The sequence below is a fragment of the Pelecanus crispus genome, chromosome 4 (genome assembly GCF_030463565.1).
Source record: "Pelecanus crispus isolate bPelCri1 chromosome 4, bPelCri1.pri, whole genome shotgun sequence".
Classification (NCBI taxonomy): Eukaryota; Metazoa; Chordata; class Aves; order Pelecaniformes; family Pelecanidae; genus Pelecanus; species Pelecanus crispus.
Genome location: NC_134646.1, coordinates 74,799,070 through 74,817,952, shown reverse-complemented (window position 1 = coordinate 74,817,952; position 18,883 = coordinate 74,799,070). Strand labels below are relative to the sequence as shown.

General features: G+C 39.7%; 1 protein-coding gene across 1 annotated transcript in view; it reads right to left on the bottom strand.

Annotated features, from left to right (window-relative positions):
• SORCS2 (sortilin related VPS10 domain containing receptor 2) overlaps positions 1–18,883 on the bottom strand; it is a 591,852-nt gene that overhangs the window by 77,872 nt on the left and 495,097 nt on the right. The window contains exons 6-8 of the mRNA XM_075708979.1: positions 17,076–17,140; positions 14,894–15,012; positions 11,887–11,976 (exon numbers count right to left, since the gene is read on the bottom strand). Coding sequence (XP_075565094.1) covers positions 11,887–11,976; positions 14,894–15,012; positions 17,076–17,140 — 274 coding nt within the window. The remainder of the gene's footprint in view (positions 1–11,886; positions 11,977–14,893; positions 15,013–17,075; positions 17,141–18,883) is intronic.

The following is an 18,883-nucleotide window of genomic DNA, read 5'->3' as shown; positions in this document are numbered from 1 at the left end:
TAAAGCTACCAAAATGTCAAGAGAATATGTTTGGGGAAAATTGACTTAAAAATATATAAATATATCAAGAAAACAACTTTGTAGAACTCTAAGAGAGAAATAAAACAAATTTTGTAAGAATCCAGTTAAGACTGAAGAAAATATGAGTAACACTGAATACTTGGCAAAGCATGGCAGTCACACTTCAGGCAACACACATGATGCAACTGAGGCACTTAGATTAAAAAAAAAAGTTAATAAAAATAAAATGGAAAGATTTTTAATATGAACAAAAGTTGGTTATTAAATAATCATTTAGTTAAATTTATTTTTACGTATCCGACACATCTCAACACAAAAGAACCTAAGTGAAGTTTCCTATCGATGACAGCTCAATGCTGTTTTCAAAGACATTCTTGTTGAACTGTGTACTAAAGTAGATTTTTGTTTAGCATCCCATTAATAGATTCCTTTTCTCTTGTACTCAAAAATAACTCAGAGGCAGACAGTCTGCCAGATCTTTAATTCTTTCCATCTGAGTGTGAAATAGTAACTGTTCTGACACAGAAGTGCCAGCAAAACACAGCAACGGATCCCAACAGGTTCTTTAAAAAGCCTCTTACATGTACAGAACGCTTCATCTCCTGCCTTAACTATATGGCTGGGCAGCCCACATTACACCACATCTAATACCGAAATCACCTTTTCTTTTGCAGTGTGTGAAAAACTCCCATGATTATCCGTTAAGTAAGGATGGAAGTAAAGCAGGTAGTGAAGCAAGGAGTAAAGAAGCAGTTCTTTTTTTCATGTGAAAATCTCTAGAAAGCCCTTACTCTCCTGGGAAGCCAGGAGCTTTCAGCAAAATTATCATCCACATTATGATAATAAAACATTTATACAGTGCCATAAACAAACACAAAACTCCAGTGAATGCAGGTAAGGCGCTTTCCTTGCTCCAGGCGCTGGTGGGGCAGCAGTGGTTGTACGGGTGGCCCGTGCGGCAGAGGCGAGAGCTGGGAGGAGCACCGGCGTGCCTCTCGTCTCACGATGGGGTAGGAGCTGCTGAGCCAGCAGCAGCAGCACACAGAGAGCCAAAATGTGTGGTGCAGAAGGACAGGAAGATTAATTTTGGGCAGAAAGAAGGATCTGGTGAAAGAAAGATGGGTTGAACTGGAAAAGTTTACTGCAACAAATGAGAGTTTACTTTTCTCTTGGCAGCGACTATTACCCAGAAAGAGGTTTGTACACTCAGAATGCTGGATGCCAATTTTTTCTGAAACAAGAATTTAAGAGATCCTGGTTTTAGCAAGTGAAAATTGCCCTTCCACTGTCTTGAACTTTGTTCCTTCCACTCAGAATTTACACTTTCAGATTTTCAGTTCAGCTTTCATAGTGATTTCTTTTCCCTCAAGAACCAGTCCTTCAGTTATACTACTTTGCAATAATCCTGCATGACACTTTCTGCCCAGTCATGATATAATACTCTGGGAAAATTAATTGACAAAGTAAGGAAAACTGCAAATTTCATGCCCAATTCTTAAATTTATCTTGTAAAACCCTAAATGACACAGACTGCTGAAAATGTAGCTAAAACAAAGCTAAACTGTCATGTCAGTCTTTTACTATTCCTATCCTGGAAAGCTGAATTTAAAAAAGAGGAAGAAGAAATTGAATGACAAATACAGAGGCTGGGTCTTCAGTGTGCCAAGTCCAGCCCTTCAGCCCAGCTACCCGCTGCTCAGATGACAAGCATGTGAAGACGGGATGTCAGGAAATATTGCTAGACAGAACTTAGTGTCACTAAAGAGTTAACTAGTAAGGACATCTGAGAAAGAAGAAATATCTTGATTGAGGCAATGCAAGTTTTTATTGCTTTATCTAATTCATGGCCACAGATACTACCTTAGGCTGTAATCTCAGCAGATCCTATAAGGAAAGCATTTATTCTTTGACGATTTCATGCTTGGACTACTGTAATTGCCTTCTTGCTGGACCTCCTGCTTTCTCTCTCCACATTCTGCAGGATACTCAAAGTCCTGCTGATCATCTAGTTTTTCTGTAATTATGCTATTCACACATGATTTATTCAAATTCATTTATAGAGATCTTCACTTATGTTAGAGATCTTCAGGATTTGGAACATTCCTTATTGTCTCAGATTTTTGTTTATCTCCAGGCTGCTTTTATGTATACATTCAGTATTTTAGCTCTTGTGCTTTCCTTTCACTTTCATGCTCAAATAAGATATTCTGTGCACTTTCAGGTGTCCCAAGGCAGAATCTTTTCCCAAATCTGCCACAGCAACCACGTTGTTTCCTCTGTGACATGCCCATTCCTCCACAGACATCCTTTCTCTCATCTCTACTGCTTTACTTTTGCTCTGTCCAGTCTGACGTGTCTGCTCTGATCCATGTCTTGCTGACCCAAGCATCCATGCTTGCCCTTCTCACTTCTCTCTCTTTTTTTGTTTTTGCAAAGCTTACCATGGCAATTTGTATCAACAATAGACTGTGATTCCCAAACACCAGTACTCTCCATTTATTTTATGTCATCATCTTAGGTTGTAAGCTTCTGTACAGTTTGAGGTGCTACTAGCTGTATTGTCCAAAACTCCTTTTTTCTAACCTCTAAAACCCCATGAGATTTCTCTGTTCTGTTTGCTAAGGTGCTTCTTGTGCACTATATTCTGCTAATTCCTTTGTCACAATGTTTCCTTCATCCTCCTCTCTTTAGTGGGTAATATTATATCACACTATGCACAGATTTCTGTATGTTCATCACTAAAAATCTGTGGAACTACTCATAGGTTCAAGATAGTGAGTTAACCCAGGGCCAGGGATAGGTCTACCTACAGGTGCAACCAAAGAAGGCTGCAAGCACCCTAAAGTCCACTATGTAATCAAGTCCATGGGGTCATTTCTCTATGGGTGGATGACAGTAGGCAGAAAACAGCCTTCAAATAATGTAAACAGCCACCCCAAGGAAAATGGAATAAACTTCTAAGTCTACTTGGAGTTAAATATTGGGTATAAATTGCAATGAAGGAGATTTAGGTTAGATATCAGAATATCCTTCTATAGTAGGGCCCGGTCATACACACTGAGGATAAAATACTCAGGGAGGTAAAGTAGTCTTCATCCTCAGGAGTTCTTAAGAGTAGAGCTTTGGAAAAGGACCTCTCAAGATCCTTTCCATGTCTATTTTCTATGATCCTGTGAAAACAGGGGAAAACAAAAACACATTGTATTGAGATTACTTGAAGTGTTACACATACAAATAGAAATATCATTAAAAGGACAGGATTTGGTTTTTGGTTTCGGTGTTTTTTGGGGTTTTTTTTTTTTTTTAATTCAAGAGCTATAATGTGCTGGTTTGACCCTGGCTGGATGCCAAGTGCCCACCAAAGCCCCTCTGTCACTCTCCTTCTCAACTGGACAGGGGAGAAAAAATATAACGAAAAAGCTCGTGGGTCGAGATAAGGATAGGGTGATCACTCAGCAATTAGCATCATGGGCAAAACAGACTCGACTTAGGGAAAATCATTTTAATTTATTGCCAATCAAAACTGAGAAGGAGAGAGGAGTGAGAACGTGTGTAGGGTAATGAGAAATAAAACCAAATCTTAAAACACCTTCCACCCACCCTTCCCTTCTTCCCGGGCTCAACTTCACTCCCAATTTTCTCTACCTCCTCCCCCCGAGCAGCACAGGGGGATGGGGAATGGGGGTTGTGGTCAGTCCATCACACGTCGTCTCTGCCACTCCTTCCTCCTCAGGGCAGGACTCCTCACGCTCTTCCCCTGCTACAGCGTGGGGTCCCTCCCATGGGAGACAGTCCTCCATGAACTTCTCCAATGTGAGTCCTTCCTATGGGCTGCAGTTCTTCACGAACTGCTCCAGCGTGGGTCCCTTCCATGGGGTGCAGCCCTTCAGGAGCAGACTGCTCCAGCGTGGGTCCCCCACGGGGTGACAAGCCCTGCCAGCAAACCTGCTCCAGCGTGGGCTCCTCTCTCCGCAGGTCCACAGGTCCTGCCAAGAGCCTGCTCCGGCACACCCTTCCCACGGAGTCACAGACATGCAATGGAAAGCAAGCACCCAAGAACTCTTCCAGCCAGTACAGAGCAATGATCAAATATTACTTCTTAAAAACATCCACATTGCTTGAGAGTTATTTTTTTACTTTTAACACAGAGACACCAACATGATCAGTCTAACCTTTTTCAAAAATTATCTGCTTTTAATGCAGTTGAGTCTGTTTTCACAGAAGGCTGAATGAACACCAAATCAAAAATGAAAAATCAGTGAAGAAGCCCAAAAGTATTAAAAAATTAAAAGATTTGGGGTTTGGGGGAGCTTAGGATAGAAGGAAGGAAGGAAAGAGGTTTAGAGGAGGAAGGGAAGAGAAATGCATTGCTTTCACTGTATACAGCCCCATACCATCTACATTTAGTAACTCACCAGCCTGTAAGTCTACTAATACTTTATAGAATGTTATATTCAAGAAATGCTCAATACGGCTTACTATACTACCGTGATAAGAAACCCTATGACACAAACAAATACAATCACATGCTGAAGACAGAAGAATAAAAAAAGATGACAAGGATCATACAGCAAGCCAGTGCTCCTTTGTGTAGTAAAATGGGCTGATGACATAGGAAATATCATTAAGTAAAAACACTGTAGGCAAGGTTCAGCATAGCTGGTATAATGCTACGCAGGCAGGACTGTGGTGCTTTAGTCAATAAGGCAAATAAAAAGAACCACAAAATCCCTGTTTTTCAAATCTTACAATTTTCAGTCCAGTGTCAGAATTTTGCCCCTCAGCAACCTTTTAATGCTGTGGTCGGGCAATACATTGACCTGAAGCAAGTGATAAATTAAATAGAGAATCACGAGGAGTGAATGTATCAGAAGCACAACAGATGTAAGCACTCAAGGCTGTGTAGTCTCAGCCTTGACCTCCAGTTGCACCACATTTATACCCCTGTAATCTCTTAAGTACAATCATGGTAACTGGATAGTATATATCCCAAAGATAATCTCCCTAATCTTCCTTGCCTGGCCGAGTAAAACAGTGCAATGAGAGAAATCAGTAATAAGTTACACTGTGAAGAAGAGTTCTTGAATCCACCTCAGATGGATTTGTGTAACTGTGGAGCCAGACAGCTGCTGCAGCTCAGCTTCACTGGCTAGTGCTGTGACACCGCCCGGGAAAGGAATACTTCTACTGCATCAAATGCCACTGCTACCTGTATTTCTATTGTGTTCCCCTTTATTCTTTGTTCAACAGCAACTCCAATGGACTTTCAGAAGGATGGAGAAGTAGCCCTGCTGCAGCTGCAAACTGCTCTTCTGCCTCGCACAGAGGAACAACCTCAGCCTAAGACTCCCTGAGTGATGGATGGCAGAGATGGCGAAGGGCCTACCGAAGCGGAGAAACAATTCTTGGGAGACTAAGAGCCTTGCTAAATGAGCTCTCATAGCCTCAGTACTTCATAATCCAACCATCACGCAGCCAGAGCCTCAAAAGAACTTTGTCTGCTGACAAAGGGGCTGCAGGAATCATTCCTGCCATTTCTGCTGTTAATGAATGGACCCATTTGAGGAATCCTTGAAAAGTTATGGTAAGACGGAGCTTGATAGAGAAGAATACATGCTTCAAAAGAATGGTGGCAATTTAGGGAGAAAGAGTAAAACTGCTCAAAATATTTAACTCCTGATAGTGTTATATCTATTATTGGATGATACAGGCAAGTTTGGAAGAAAACCTGTGGTTAAAATAGCTATATATATCTCAGACTGAGGCAAGGAAGAGGTGGGCCTGTTTCGAGCCCCTCAGAAGGGCACTAGGGGATAAAAGGCATGTATAGGAGATTCATATTACCATGAATACATTAAAGGCTAACTTATTTCTAAGGCAATAGGATTTTTTTCTTCTTTTATTTTTGTTTATTTTCCCCTGTACTCCCTTTTATCTTGGTTACCCCAAAAATTTTGTGTTATTGCCTATTTCACAAGATTGAAAAGACATACAGAGATCAAAGTAGATGAAATAAGCTTTTTCCACACCATATCTTTTCAGAACTAAACTTTTGAATTGCAGTAGGATATAGCAGACAGTAGAGCTCTCGCATTACTAAGATTTTGTAGCTGGCATGAACAAATGCAGAACCAACAAATGTCTTGTATCAGTTCATAAAAGGAGATCATTATCAATGGAGTTTACTTACCAGAGATGGGAAGGGAAGTCAGAATAATTAAATTCTTCCAATTGCAACAGTAAAACTACCATGATTTGTAGCAGATTCCTTGGTTTGGTCAGCAATATTGTTAACAAATTTTTTCCTTAAACTGTCAGAATTAACTAGTTCCCACTTTCATTGTTAGTCACATTAGAGCATGTCCGGGTTTCAGCTGGGATAGAGTTAATTTTCTTCCTAGTAGCTGGCATAGTGCTGTGTTTTGGATTTAGGATGAGAAGAATGCTGATAACACACTGATGTTTTACTTGTTGCTAAGTACTGCTTATGCTAGTCAAGGACTTTTCAGCTTCCCATGCTCTGCCAGGTGCACAAGAAACTGGGAGGGGGCACAGCCGGGACAGCTGACCCAACCTGGCCAAAGGGCTATCCCATACCATATGGCATCATGCTCAGTATAGAAACTGGGGGGAGTTGGCTGGGGGGCAGCGATCGCTGCTCGGGAACTGGATGGGTATCGGTCGGCGGGTGGTGAGCAATTGCATTGTGCATCACTTGCTTTGTATATTCTTTTATCATTATTATTATTTTCTCTTCCTCTGCTGTCCTATTAAACTGCCTTTATCTTAACCCACGGGTTTTAGTCCCCCCCCCCCCCCCCCAAGATTCTCTCCCTCATCCCACTGGGGGGTGGGGGGAGGGTGAGCGAGCAGCTGTGTGGTGCTTAGTTGCCAACTGGGGTTAAACCATGACAGAGCATGACTCAAAATCCCTAATAGGGACCAGAACCCAATGTACTTCTCCACACCACACTTCTCTAGGCCAGGGCAATCAGAGCTGCAGGGACTTGGATGCAATACAAGTGTGATGAACCTCCAGATGGGGCTGCAGCCTGCGCCCCTTGGCAGACCCGCTCTCCCAGCAGCAGCAGCTGAACCCCTGCTCCAGGCTGAAAACAGCCCAAGGGGGAATCACTGGATCTCCCTGGATCTCACCAGATCTCCCTGGAACACACCTGCATGCCTACCCAGCCATTTCATGACACAAATGCAATCCTGCTGCTCTGGGCTGGAATTTGTTATTCATTTCCTATGACTTAATTCACTCCTGATCTAGCTCTAGCAGCAAAGAACAAGCAATCTTGGTAAAATGGAATATAGTATAAAAACCAATTCAGTTTTAAAACAATCACTCCAAACTTCCTCTTCTGTTTTGGGGAGCATACAGGCACCCTTTAATAGGGTCTCACCAATGTTTGCTACCACTCTGCCTGGCAGCACCCGGCACTTGCCTCCTGTCAAATGCAGGAGACAGCTGTGTGATTCAATGTAGTGTCAGTATCAAACACAGTACTAAAAAAAAAAAAACAACCCACAAAAACCCCCACAAAAACCTCTCAACAGCGAGGGGGGAGGGGGATAAAAAGAAAAAAAATCTAAATTCTCTTCATTAGATGGCCCCCAACAGCTCTGCTCTCTGTATATATACAGGGCTGTATCTGTATATATATAGATATCTGTATATATATATATATATATATATCTGTATATATATAGATCACAAAGGTGATCTAAGTGGCACTGTGGAGCTCGAGCCTAGAAACTTAGCATGTGTGAAGCTTGGCTAGAAGCTGCTTTTATCAGCCTTTGATTCACAAGTAAGGAGGCCTTGAGATATGTCCAAGGGCAAACATTTATCCTTTTCTAGGTTTCTCTTTGGGGGTACAGTTGGACAAGTACAGACACAAATGCAAGTATGAACAATATAAAACAACTGAATCATTTTTTGCAGATTTTCAACCTCTTCATATGGAAAGGAAAACGAGACATCAATAACATTTTGTAATTACCCAGTCTGAAAATGTTCATTCTATCTGCATACATAAAATCACCGTGAAACACATCTGTGCCACAAACAAATGATATCTGAAGAGCCCAGCACTATTCCCTGAGGCTGGAGCCTGGTTTTCCAGCACAGCTCTCCTAATGTTGTTAGAAAGATCCTTGACCACCCTGCAGTATCTTCTGACTCGGCTACAGTTTTCCTTCCCTGTACACAGTCACTGCTCAAAAACCCTGGCCTGTGACATGAAACACTTTACTGAGACCACTTGGAAAGAGATTTTCTGAAGCCTCATTCAATTTTTTTTGAGGAAAAATGAAATATAGCCTATTTCAAACCAGCTTCATCTCCTGGTTAGGCAGGATCTAATACTTAAAACCCCCTGAAACTCAGTTCTTTTAAAAGCTATTGTTCTTAAACTTAAAAAACAAATTCTTTGTAAATTCTTTCCTTCTGTTTATCTGCTGCCACCATGAAAGTAGCAACTCCGCAGTCATGTGTTCTAGATGTACCACTGCCAGTGTCTTTGCTTATATCCTGCTTCTCTGCAAAATTTCATCAGTAATTTGTTCATATGAATCTTTTGCCTTCTATTCAAACTGGATTGGAAGATACATTTCTACTGCACTCTGATGATTCTTACTGAAATATGGTGTGAAAATTTCAGAGCTATGTTCTTATTCACTTTAGTATATAAAATTTCTGCTGTAATGTGAAGGTACCGAATCACTTCAAAAAAATGTGTCTTTTACAGAAGAGGTTAAAATCTCTCACATTCACCACTGTTCTAATGGATGTCTGGCTTCCAGGCCCTCTTAGTAAAATTTTCAGCTCTGTTGTGTGCAGATACCCAAGAAACTTCTCTTGCAGGCATCATCAAAATGCTAAAGAGATCCAGTTTATTTTGTTCCACTCATCAGGTACTGCCTGAACTACGAAGAACACAAAAACATCCTTTTCCAAATGACACAGTCATCCTGTTCCTATCTTGCTATTGACTCTATCCAAAATTAAACCATTAACTTCTAATTTATTTATTGAGTCAAGCCTGGAGTTAATCTGCTTAGCAAAGGGAAGGAAAAAAAAAAAAAAAAGAAAAAAAGAAAAAAGACAAACAAAACCCATATTTTCCAAGACAAAGAATTCAAAAGAATTCAGCATGCAGCACTATTTCAAACAATCCAGACTACATATGACAGAAATACTTGTGAGTTATGACTGACATTTTTTGAGTATGTCAGAAATGCACTCAGTAAGTGAATATGCCCAGTAAACTAAGCACCCTTTGTGGATTAATGGATTTTAAGGCTAAAAGTGATGATTAGATCCCTTAGTTTGCTCTCTGCTATCTTTCCAACCAGAGAATTTCCCACAATTATTTCTGCATATTTTATAAGACACAGAAGGAGCAAATAAATTCTGTATGGTTAGAGCAAATCTCCCAGAAAGGCATTCAGTTATGATTTGAAAACATCAAAACCTAGAGTATCTGTCACTTTCCTTGGCACGTTTTCAAATACATAATCACCAACACCATTAAGAAGTCCAGCTCAGTTTCTAATTTGCATGCATCTGGACTCAGCTCCCAGCTACGGTGGGTCTTTCTCTACTAAAGTGCTTTCAAGACTCCATATTTTCTCCCCATAAGGAGGTTTCTTCACTACAACCATGTTGCCTCTTGATCTGCCTTTTTGAAAAACAAATTGTACTTTTTTCAGGGTTATTTTTCAATGACATTTGCTGCACTGCTCTTGTTTATAGTACAGTCCCGCAAACACAACACATGTCATAGCGGACTGCAGAAGAGCAGTAGAAATAAATGACTGGGGAGAACTTCTTAAACTGGCTTTGCTGCCAAAGAAAGCTCGATGGAACAGAGATCCAGGTCACCTACTGTGTGCCATGTCTCCAACCCTCCCATAACATTTGCTGCTCTTCACAACTGATGCAAGCTCACCTATTACAAACGTGGATGCCTACAAGACAATAGTCTCATATAGTTCTTGAGTTCTGACAACCTCCACCCATTTATTGAGATGTGTCAGATAGCTAGATCTGGCAAATAACATGCCTTTCATTAATATAGTGTACTGACATTTCTTTAGGAAATTTGCCACGGGCAAAACATTCGCAACTTGGTGATCTTTATGTGATTTAATTTATTGCCAGCTAACACACACTTTTAATTACTGATCTGGGTCTTTGAAAAAATACCATAAATAATTAAACATTTAGGGAAACATCATTCCTCCCCCTTCTCCAGCATCAGCTTAATCAAACACCTGTTCTCCCCGCTTCTTACCCTCAAGCCCCTTGTTTCCACCTTGTTTTAATATGGTTCCTCCCAACTGCTTCAGTGAGACAATGGGCTGTGCAGGAGGTTGGGGTCATCTGCAGAAGGGTTTCTTTCTGCCACTCCTTGCTTATTCTTTGCTTTCCTCCATTGCTCCTCCCTTGCTTTCTTCTGTTCCAGCATAGGTCACCCATGGGCTGCAGTCCCTTGGGATGTCCCTGCCCCTGCAGGAGTTGCCCAAGGGCTGCAGTCCCTCAGAGTGGGCACACCTGGTGTGTTTTAACACTTAGCACTGTATATTCTCCTGTTGTTTTCCTAATTACAAATTTCCCCAAGAAACAAAGAGACTACATTGAAGGCCTTAAAAACACTGAAATAAATATGTGGAATGTTTGATCTATCTACCTGTCCTTGTCTATGCATTTATTGTCAAAATAGAGAAAGACAGACAGACAGAAAGAACTATTTCCATAGTGCTACTGGGAGCATATCCCAAATAACATCTGAGGATTTGATTTGAGGGGTTTGTTATACGTTGTATATTTAAAACTAGAAGACTACAGGCCACCACTTAGATTTAAAAAAAAAAAAAAAAACAAAAAACACAAAGGTGAAAAAACAACATTAAACACATTCTTTGTTTCAGAGCAACAACAAAAGAAGGAAATACATTGTACTCCACTGTTCTTCATTAGATGAGCAATGAATTAAACCTGTGCATTTCAAGACATGCAAAAATAACATATCTTAGTTCTCTACTAAGTAAGTGACAGAATCACGTAGAATCACATGAAAAGGCAGGAACCTGAGGAGGTCTCTAGACTGACCTGCTGGGAGCAGGGTAGGCTGTGAGGCCAGACCAAGTTACCTGGGGCTTTATCCAGCTAGTTCTTTAAAACCACCAAGTCATTTTTGTTCAGGATTGTAGAAGCCTTCTAACTATACATAAAGTTATGAAACACATTAAGTGCAGCACAAAAGTTCAGCTGCATCCGTTAGACCATATGTAAATATCTGTCTGTGCTTTATTGCTAATTTACTATGCAAATATAGAAACCCTGTCACTATAAAAATATGCTAGACTGAAGGAACTTTTCAACAAACACTGACATTCTGTTAAGTAATTAAAGTTCATACTGGGATTCTTTAATGAAATAGAGCACCATCAACTGGTAAAATTCTTTTATATTACTATTCATGCTTATACCAGAAAGCACCATGTGGAATAAAACTGTAATTGATTCTTGAAAGAACACTCACTCAATATCATTACATTGCCATTGGGCGTGTAGCACTGTTTCATGGAAGCAAAGCTCAAAAACTATTGCAGTAACTGATGAAAAATAAGCTATCATATGTTCTTGCCCGCTTTGGTTTATGAGCTACTATATTCCTGAAATAAAAATAGAAACAGTAGGATAAGAATATACCACAAATGGGATTCAGAAATCCTTACAAGGAGAAATTGTGATCTCAGAACAATGAGGTTTAAAAAAGAAAAGAACAAAACTAGTTTAGGTAGAAAGAGAAGAGTACAAATACATAAATAGAAAGAAATATGTATACTTACTTTTGGCAATGCATATTTTGGCAACTTCATCTGTACAAAGCCATTGCGACGGTAAGACACATAATATTTGGTCCGATTTGCTGAGGTTGTCTATACAAATGAAAAACGGAACCCTGTGATAGTTTATGTTAAATATAAAGAGTCTGCAATAGAAGACATTTTTTCTTTTTAACCTGCAACTGAAATACATAGCTATTACTTTTATTGCATGCAATTAATTTGCAGAGTGTACTCCTAAAAGCATAAATCAAAAGTTGTGACAAAACAGACTCCAAACAGACTCAAACTCTGTTGCTCTCCTCCTCTTCAGGAAGGAAAAAGTGATTCTGAAAAATGGACCCGAAAAAAGGTCCACCTACCTGAATATTTTAAAGACATCAAAGTATTTAATATTGTAATCATTTTCCCTCTTTCTTTAAACCAATTTCCTTTTTTTGTGGTAGAAAGAACATGGTGCCCTTTGGGAATGTGATTTGTTAAATGATGGATTAAACAAAAAACCTCACCGTTTATTTAATTAGTGTTAAATAGCAGTCTTATCCATCTTTTCATAGCCTTCTTGTTCATAATGCATTTTTTTAATGTCACTCATTTTAAATGACTGAAGAAGATGCAAGGCAGTAGAGAATTGGAGTTGAAGCAGCTAGTCGTGTCAAACCTTACTGCCTTTAAAGGCTGGTCTGTGCTTAAAAACAGTGTTGAAACTTTAATCCTCCTACTAAAATCACCTCTGAAACTGCCTGACTGTCAGTGCAAACTGGAAGAGAGATGAGTATTAGAAAGTTCCTGATCTTCGTGGATATAGACATACTAAAGAAATGGAGTTGAGATCTTACTCTAAAGAGGGCAGAAGTCTAACATTTGGGCCAGGTTTAGCAGTGCAGACCTGCAACACTGATTCACAGCTGCACAGCTCAGGGGCTGTGAGCGATGCCAGGGGCAATAAGGCAGCGTGAAACTCTCCTCACTTTTTGCACAGATGATTCTGTCCCATCTTCTTTCTGACAAGTATCGCTGTGATATTAAGAGGAGTCCCTTGTCTGATTCTAACTAATATAGCAATATTCTAACTTATATAGCAATATTTTAGTCTAGTGATAAAACAATTTCTATGTGGTTTCATAAGTATGCTGCTTCTCAGATGTGCAGCTGCTGTTTGGTTTCACTGGAACAGGTAAGTAGTGTCCTGCATCACACCTCAGAGGTGGCTGCCCTTCAGATGTGACTATAGGATCCCAGAGTTATCTTCTATCCTCCAATAATATAGATATGGCTAACTGCAAACCAATTTAGCAATAAGAGAGATTTATATTACATACTGTGATTTACTGCAGATAAGTCTGAAAGGAAAAGACTAAGAGATGCTTCCCCTTTACGGAGAATACATGCACATCTCATCTACTGGGGCATTGACATGTCTCAAATCTACAGAGACTATGTTACCAATGGCATCATTTTGCTAGTAGCAACTCTCTATTACTTTGTGTGTATATTTCCAGGTTGCACTTCCATTTCGTGTCTGCCCATGCCTGGCATGAGATAGAACAACAACCGCTCAAGATGCAATTATACAAGACATTCAGCAAAACAAAATGCTTGAAGTGGAAGCAGCCAGTGTTTTGCTGAGCACAGCAGTCTGGAAGTTCACATTGTGAGAAGCACTTCTCACCGTCTACACACCGTGAAATGGATTTTAGAGTGTGCCTGGGGGGAGCCACAGATAATAGTACCTTTGAGCAAAACAAGTGCCATGAGTGCTAGACCTGAGCTGCAAAAATTCCTACTTTAATTCAAAACTTCTTTCACAAATCCATTTTGCTGTTTCTTTGTGGTGCTAAACGTTCTAAGCCATGTGGGCCCTTGAAACCACTGTGCCAAACAAGAGGATGACAGATCTTTTGTGTCTCTATTAGTTTACAGATCCTCTTGGAAAAAGCAGCCACAAAGGAGGAAAGCTGCAAAGAAGCCAATCTGATGTACACTGAGGCAGCAGCGGGGAGACCTCTCCATTGCCACAATATTGCTTCCCTGCAAAAGTCAATAAATAGACAAGCCTTGCAACAAGCAAATCATATCAAAGTTAGGGAAAAATGATAGCCAATGACTAAGGAACGTATAAGTGACTTCCCTAGTAACATGTTAAAAAATAGGGAGGACATAATGGTTCATTGAGAAGTTTGCAGCTCTGATAGATTCAAATCACAACCAGTCCCAAGCACATAAAATTAAATTTTCAAGTGTGCCTGAGCTGTACCGTAAGTGCTCACAGAGTTCCACAGCCCAGTTTCTGCACGCACATCTTGTAGTTTGGGAATGAAATAACCTGAATGTAATTTGGACCATCACAAGTCGTAGACGTGGTACTTAGGGACATGGTTTAGTGGTGGACTTGGCAGTGTTATGTTTACAGTTGGACTCGATCTCAAGGGTCTTTTCCAACCTAAATGATTCTATTCTAAGTTACTCCAAGCTCTCCAGCTATGGCCATTTCATCCTTTCGCTTCCTAAGCACAGCCATTAAAGTTCTTTCCCAGCAAAACCTCTTCAGAGAAGAATCCATACAAAGAAGCTGAGCCACTACTCTGTCAGTGGCTTTCCTTGGATGCTCTTCTCAGAGAACCTTTTTGTGCCATGGAGGTACTGAAAAGGACCCAGAAGAGGTTGTAAACATAAGAACATAAGGGTTGCATTTTGTCTAACACAGAAGAGTATTTATAGAAAGTAACTTTGAACCACACAACCCACTTGAAAATTTTCATATAGTTAAAGCTAGGTCAGTGATAAATTAAAATCAACCGCATAAACAGGCAACTGGTTGCACAAATTAGAGACACATTGGGTTTTTTGACTGATAAATGAATGCTTTGTTCCATGTAAAAATTCATAAATGCATCATTCATACTCTGGAACAGGTTTCTCCATGCTCCTAAATTACAGTGTTGCTGCACTGTTTACAATTTTATTTTTGAATTTGAAAAGGGGCTGTCTCTCAAGAAAGTGGCAGTACCTGAAGAAATATGTAGTCATCCTGCACAGTCAGGGAATCCCGATCAGTGCCACCAGCAAACTGGACTGTCATTGTCTTATCAGAGCAATTTTGAATCTGGCAAGTGATGTAGCGATAACCTGAGGGAAGAGAGACAGAAACATATGACAGGGCTATCAAGGGAAAGAGAAGGAAGCGGTATAAAATGTTTTTCATGTAGGGAAACCACTGCCTTTGCCAGGTGAGTTAGTTGTAAAATTATTATATTAAACCCTCATACAAGAGTTTTTCAATTTCCAATGTACTGAGACTATATTAACTGCTTACAGTTCAGATCATTCCCAGGAGGCAGCCTGTTATTATCCAAATTCTGCTGGTCCAGAGAGATTACAGGTTAGATGAATGAGACATTCATGGGTGGGGATAATAGAAGGATCCTCTTTTCTCACTTAACCTATGCACAGAGCCGAATTACTCACTTGGAGAAATGGCAGCCTGACACAACATAACTGAAATCAATAGATCAACTCCAGTATAAAATTGTGATGAGTGAGAAGAGAATCAGACTCTGTTTAATAGACAGCGTGCAGAATTTGAAAGGCTATTTTCAAAGCTCTGTAGGAGAGTTAAGACACACTATTAACACACGATTGGAACTGCTCTGTTGCGGCAGGACTTCTATATTCAGAGTTAACACCTTGCTGAAAAGGCTTGGACTGATTTATATCGGTGGAGGCTATGGCCTCTCTCTTCCTCTCCCATTAGCAATGGGCAAGGAATATCCTCTCTGCTTGGGCTGTTAGAACAGCATCACTACATCTTTGATGCAATCTGCTCTTCCCAGAGAGACAATAATCATATCTTGCACCAACTGTGGCCCAAAGACCTTCTCCTGGATTCACGTCCTTGTACAGCTCACCCTTCCTCACAAGCTTCTGAGCACAAAATATTTGAGTGACTTTCCCAAGTGCAGTGAGAAAAACATTATATACACAATCCTGTGTCCAGATCACTAATTCTCCCCATGCTCCAGATACAGTATGAAAGAGCAAATAATGCACCCCATGCACATCCTTCATTACTTTTATAGTGCAATAGGAAATGCATTCCACACTTAATGACCTTCAGTTAGAAAAGGCCAAACCAGTACACTAGATACAAATATTTGTTTTAAAATGTGGATCTATTTAAGAGACAGCTAGAGTTAATCCAAGTTCTCCTGCTCATGTCCGAATCATCACCACAAGGATATTTTAGCAAGGGCAGTAATAGCCCATAGAAAAGTCTTGCAGCTATTCATAATTCCCATGGCAAGCATTATAGTTCTTCACCAGATAGGTAGTACAAAGACGTTGTTTCCACTAAAATCAATGGCAATGCTTGTACTGACCATAAGTGCACAGTCCATTTTTTGATAACTCCTCTAAACAGAGGAGTTAACGGTGCTGTGTAGGGCTCACCAGGTCTCAGAAATCTCACTGCTTAAAAGATTTAGACACTTTGTCATCCAGATTTTAACTTTGATTTTTTTAATAGGGCTGAAATTAAGAAAAGTAACTAGATGAGTGGAAGTCAAACTATGCAATCTTTACAACTCATTTTTAAGACTGCACAGGAACTTAGATTATCTGATTCAAGGAACTAAATTATCTTTCAAGAATACAATTGGTAACCAGAAACTATACAGGCTTTTGGAATCATGGTAACTTTACTACAGCACATCCTGACTGCTAATCTGATTTTTTGTTTATTTTCCTTTTGAAGTCTCAAAGTATACTGGATACTACAACATGATGAAATTCTGGGAGATGGTGGCTACTGCATTAGGACTGACATATGCAACAATTCACTTTAACAGACACTTACCCAGCACCAACATTGCATTGCCAGTTTTATTTGCAAATCAGGAAAAAATGTTCAATGTTTAACTGCCAGAATAAATTGCACTATAAATGGACATTTTCAATGGAGCATAGCGTATTGACATCAATTCATCTTAGAGCAGAAAACAAGTAAATTTTAGATTAGACTATATTTTTATATAACAGGACAGCTTTGCTGACTACAGATAAACAGAGAAAGCATCTGACCTGCCCAATTTCTCTTCTGACTAGTTTTAAAAACAATCCAAAAAGTACTCTCTAAAACAAAAAGCAATGATTATACACTAGGGTATCAATTGATAACATTTTAATTTGCATACCTCCACTGGGGTCCTGGATTTCCATATGAACTAAATCAGGGTCTCCATCAACTCCAGCAACAGCCCTGGGAACATAACATAATCAAATTACGCAGAGCCAGCTAAAGAATAGTAATGATGTAGATGGAAGAAAAGAGAGAATTTCATACTAACCAGCTTTAACATTCTAGCTGGGAAATTAAAATAAACCTCATTTATAATGTCCTATCACTAACATCTAGATGCAAACTATTTTTTCTGTACTAGACATTACATTTTTCTTAACTTTCTTTAGAATCTTTTTTACTAAAATATGGATACAAGTAGGATCAATTGGAGAAAAGAACAGAAATAGGTATGAAATTGGAAGCAAAACTTCATAATCATAAATTAATATATATATTGAGATATGCACACACTCACATGCACTGGCAGGTACTAGAGCATCTTTTTACAATTACACTTGACATTTGAGACTACAAGGCAGATTTAGTGCTGAAAAAGACTTAGATTCCATTCTTACTAGAAATATCTTAAACTTGACACATGGCTTCCGTAACGAATTGATATATCTTTGGTTAGTATATTCAAAAGAAGAGTAGATTCCACTTTGGCAAAGGAAGAAAGTGAAGAATAATTTTGAGAAGAATATCCTGAGAAGAAAATTCAGTCAGAATTGATCAAGGTGCCGTTTAACTTTGAAAAGGTGTAATGGGAATACAGGCTGATTTTCTCTTAGTATCTCCCATGTCAAATATACTCAGCCAAAAGATGAGTTTTCTATCCTCAGGGCTTCCATCCCAACCTGGGAACGGCAACCCCAGCTGCGCTTTTTTCTGGCCCTTCCATCATCATTAGTCAGGCAGATTCTGCAGGGAAAGCTTTGAGCTGACAGTTGTGCTGTCACTAAGCGAAGCAGAATCCGGCCCCACTCCCACAGCTACTTTGCTCTTCACGGGCACGGTAAGAGGCCATCGAGTCAGCAGATGCAAGTTGAAGACATGCAAAGGAGATAAATTGAGTGATAAAGTGCAGCTGGATGCAGATATTAAAAAAGCCCATTAAAATACTTAAGAGAAAATGATCATTTTGATACAATTATTAATAATCAAATGCAATAAAACTATACTTTGGATTGAAATTACATCATTGTCTAATGATTTTAATAGCATTGATTTATGAGGAGCGGTTAAAACTCAGACTCAGTAATTGGTGGTTCCTTGGGAACGCAGGCCGGGGGGAAGAGACTGGATGATTCCCACTGCTGCATAACCACCAGAAATAATCACATATGCTGTTTTTCCCTAATAAGATAAATGATCTGTCTGAAGAAGGAAGGGGAGGGGGAGGGATGAGCCCCCACCAAGGCATCAGATGTGAAGGAAACTTCTAGTGCGAATTTTTTAGTAAATGCATGGAAAAATCTTGCATTTACTAAGAAATTGGTCTCTGAAACACAAACTATTCTAGCATTTTGAAGGCAATACATTAAATCGGAAAAGATGTTACATTCATTGAGGTCTGATAAGAATATATCTGAGCAGAGGGAAGGGATCTGTGAACTTTTTTTGCTGTGTGCGCTGTATCTACTTTTCTAGACATTAACAACACACCAAATCAAACCTGCTATCAACTCTGCAGTCAGCTTTTTGAAGGAACAAAATTATGTTTGTTGAATATTTTACTTTTTGTGCTGGACCTCATGCAGCTGAACCACAAACTAACAGAAACTTTAGGGTTTAAATTTTCTGAGGCTCAGCTTGACATGCTGACTGGCATCAATAATGCAAAGATAGTTTCGGGGTACTTTTGAAACAACTTATATCTAT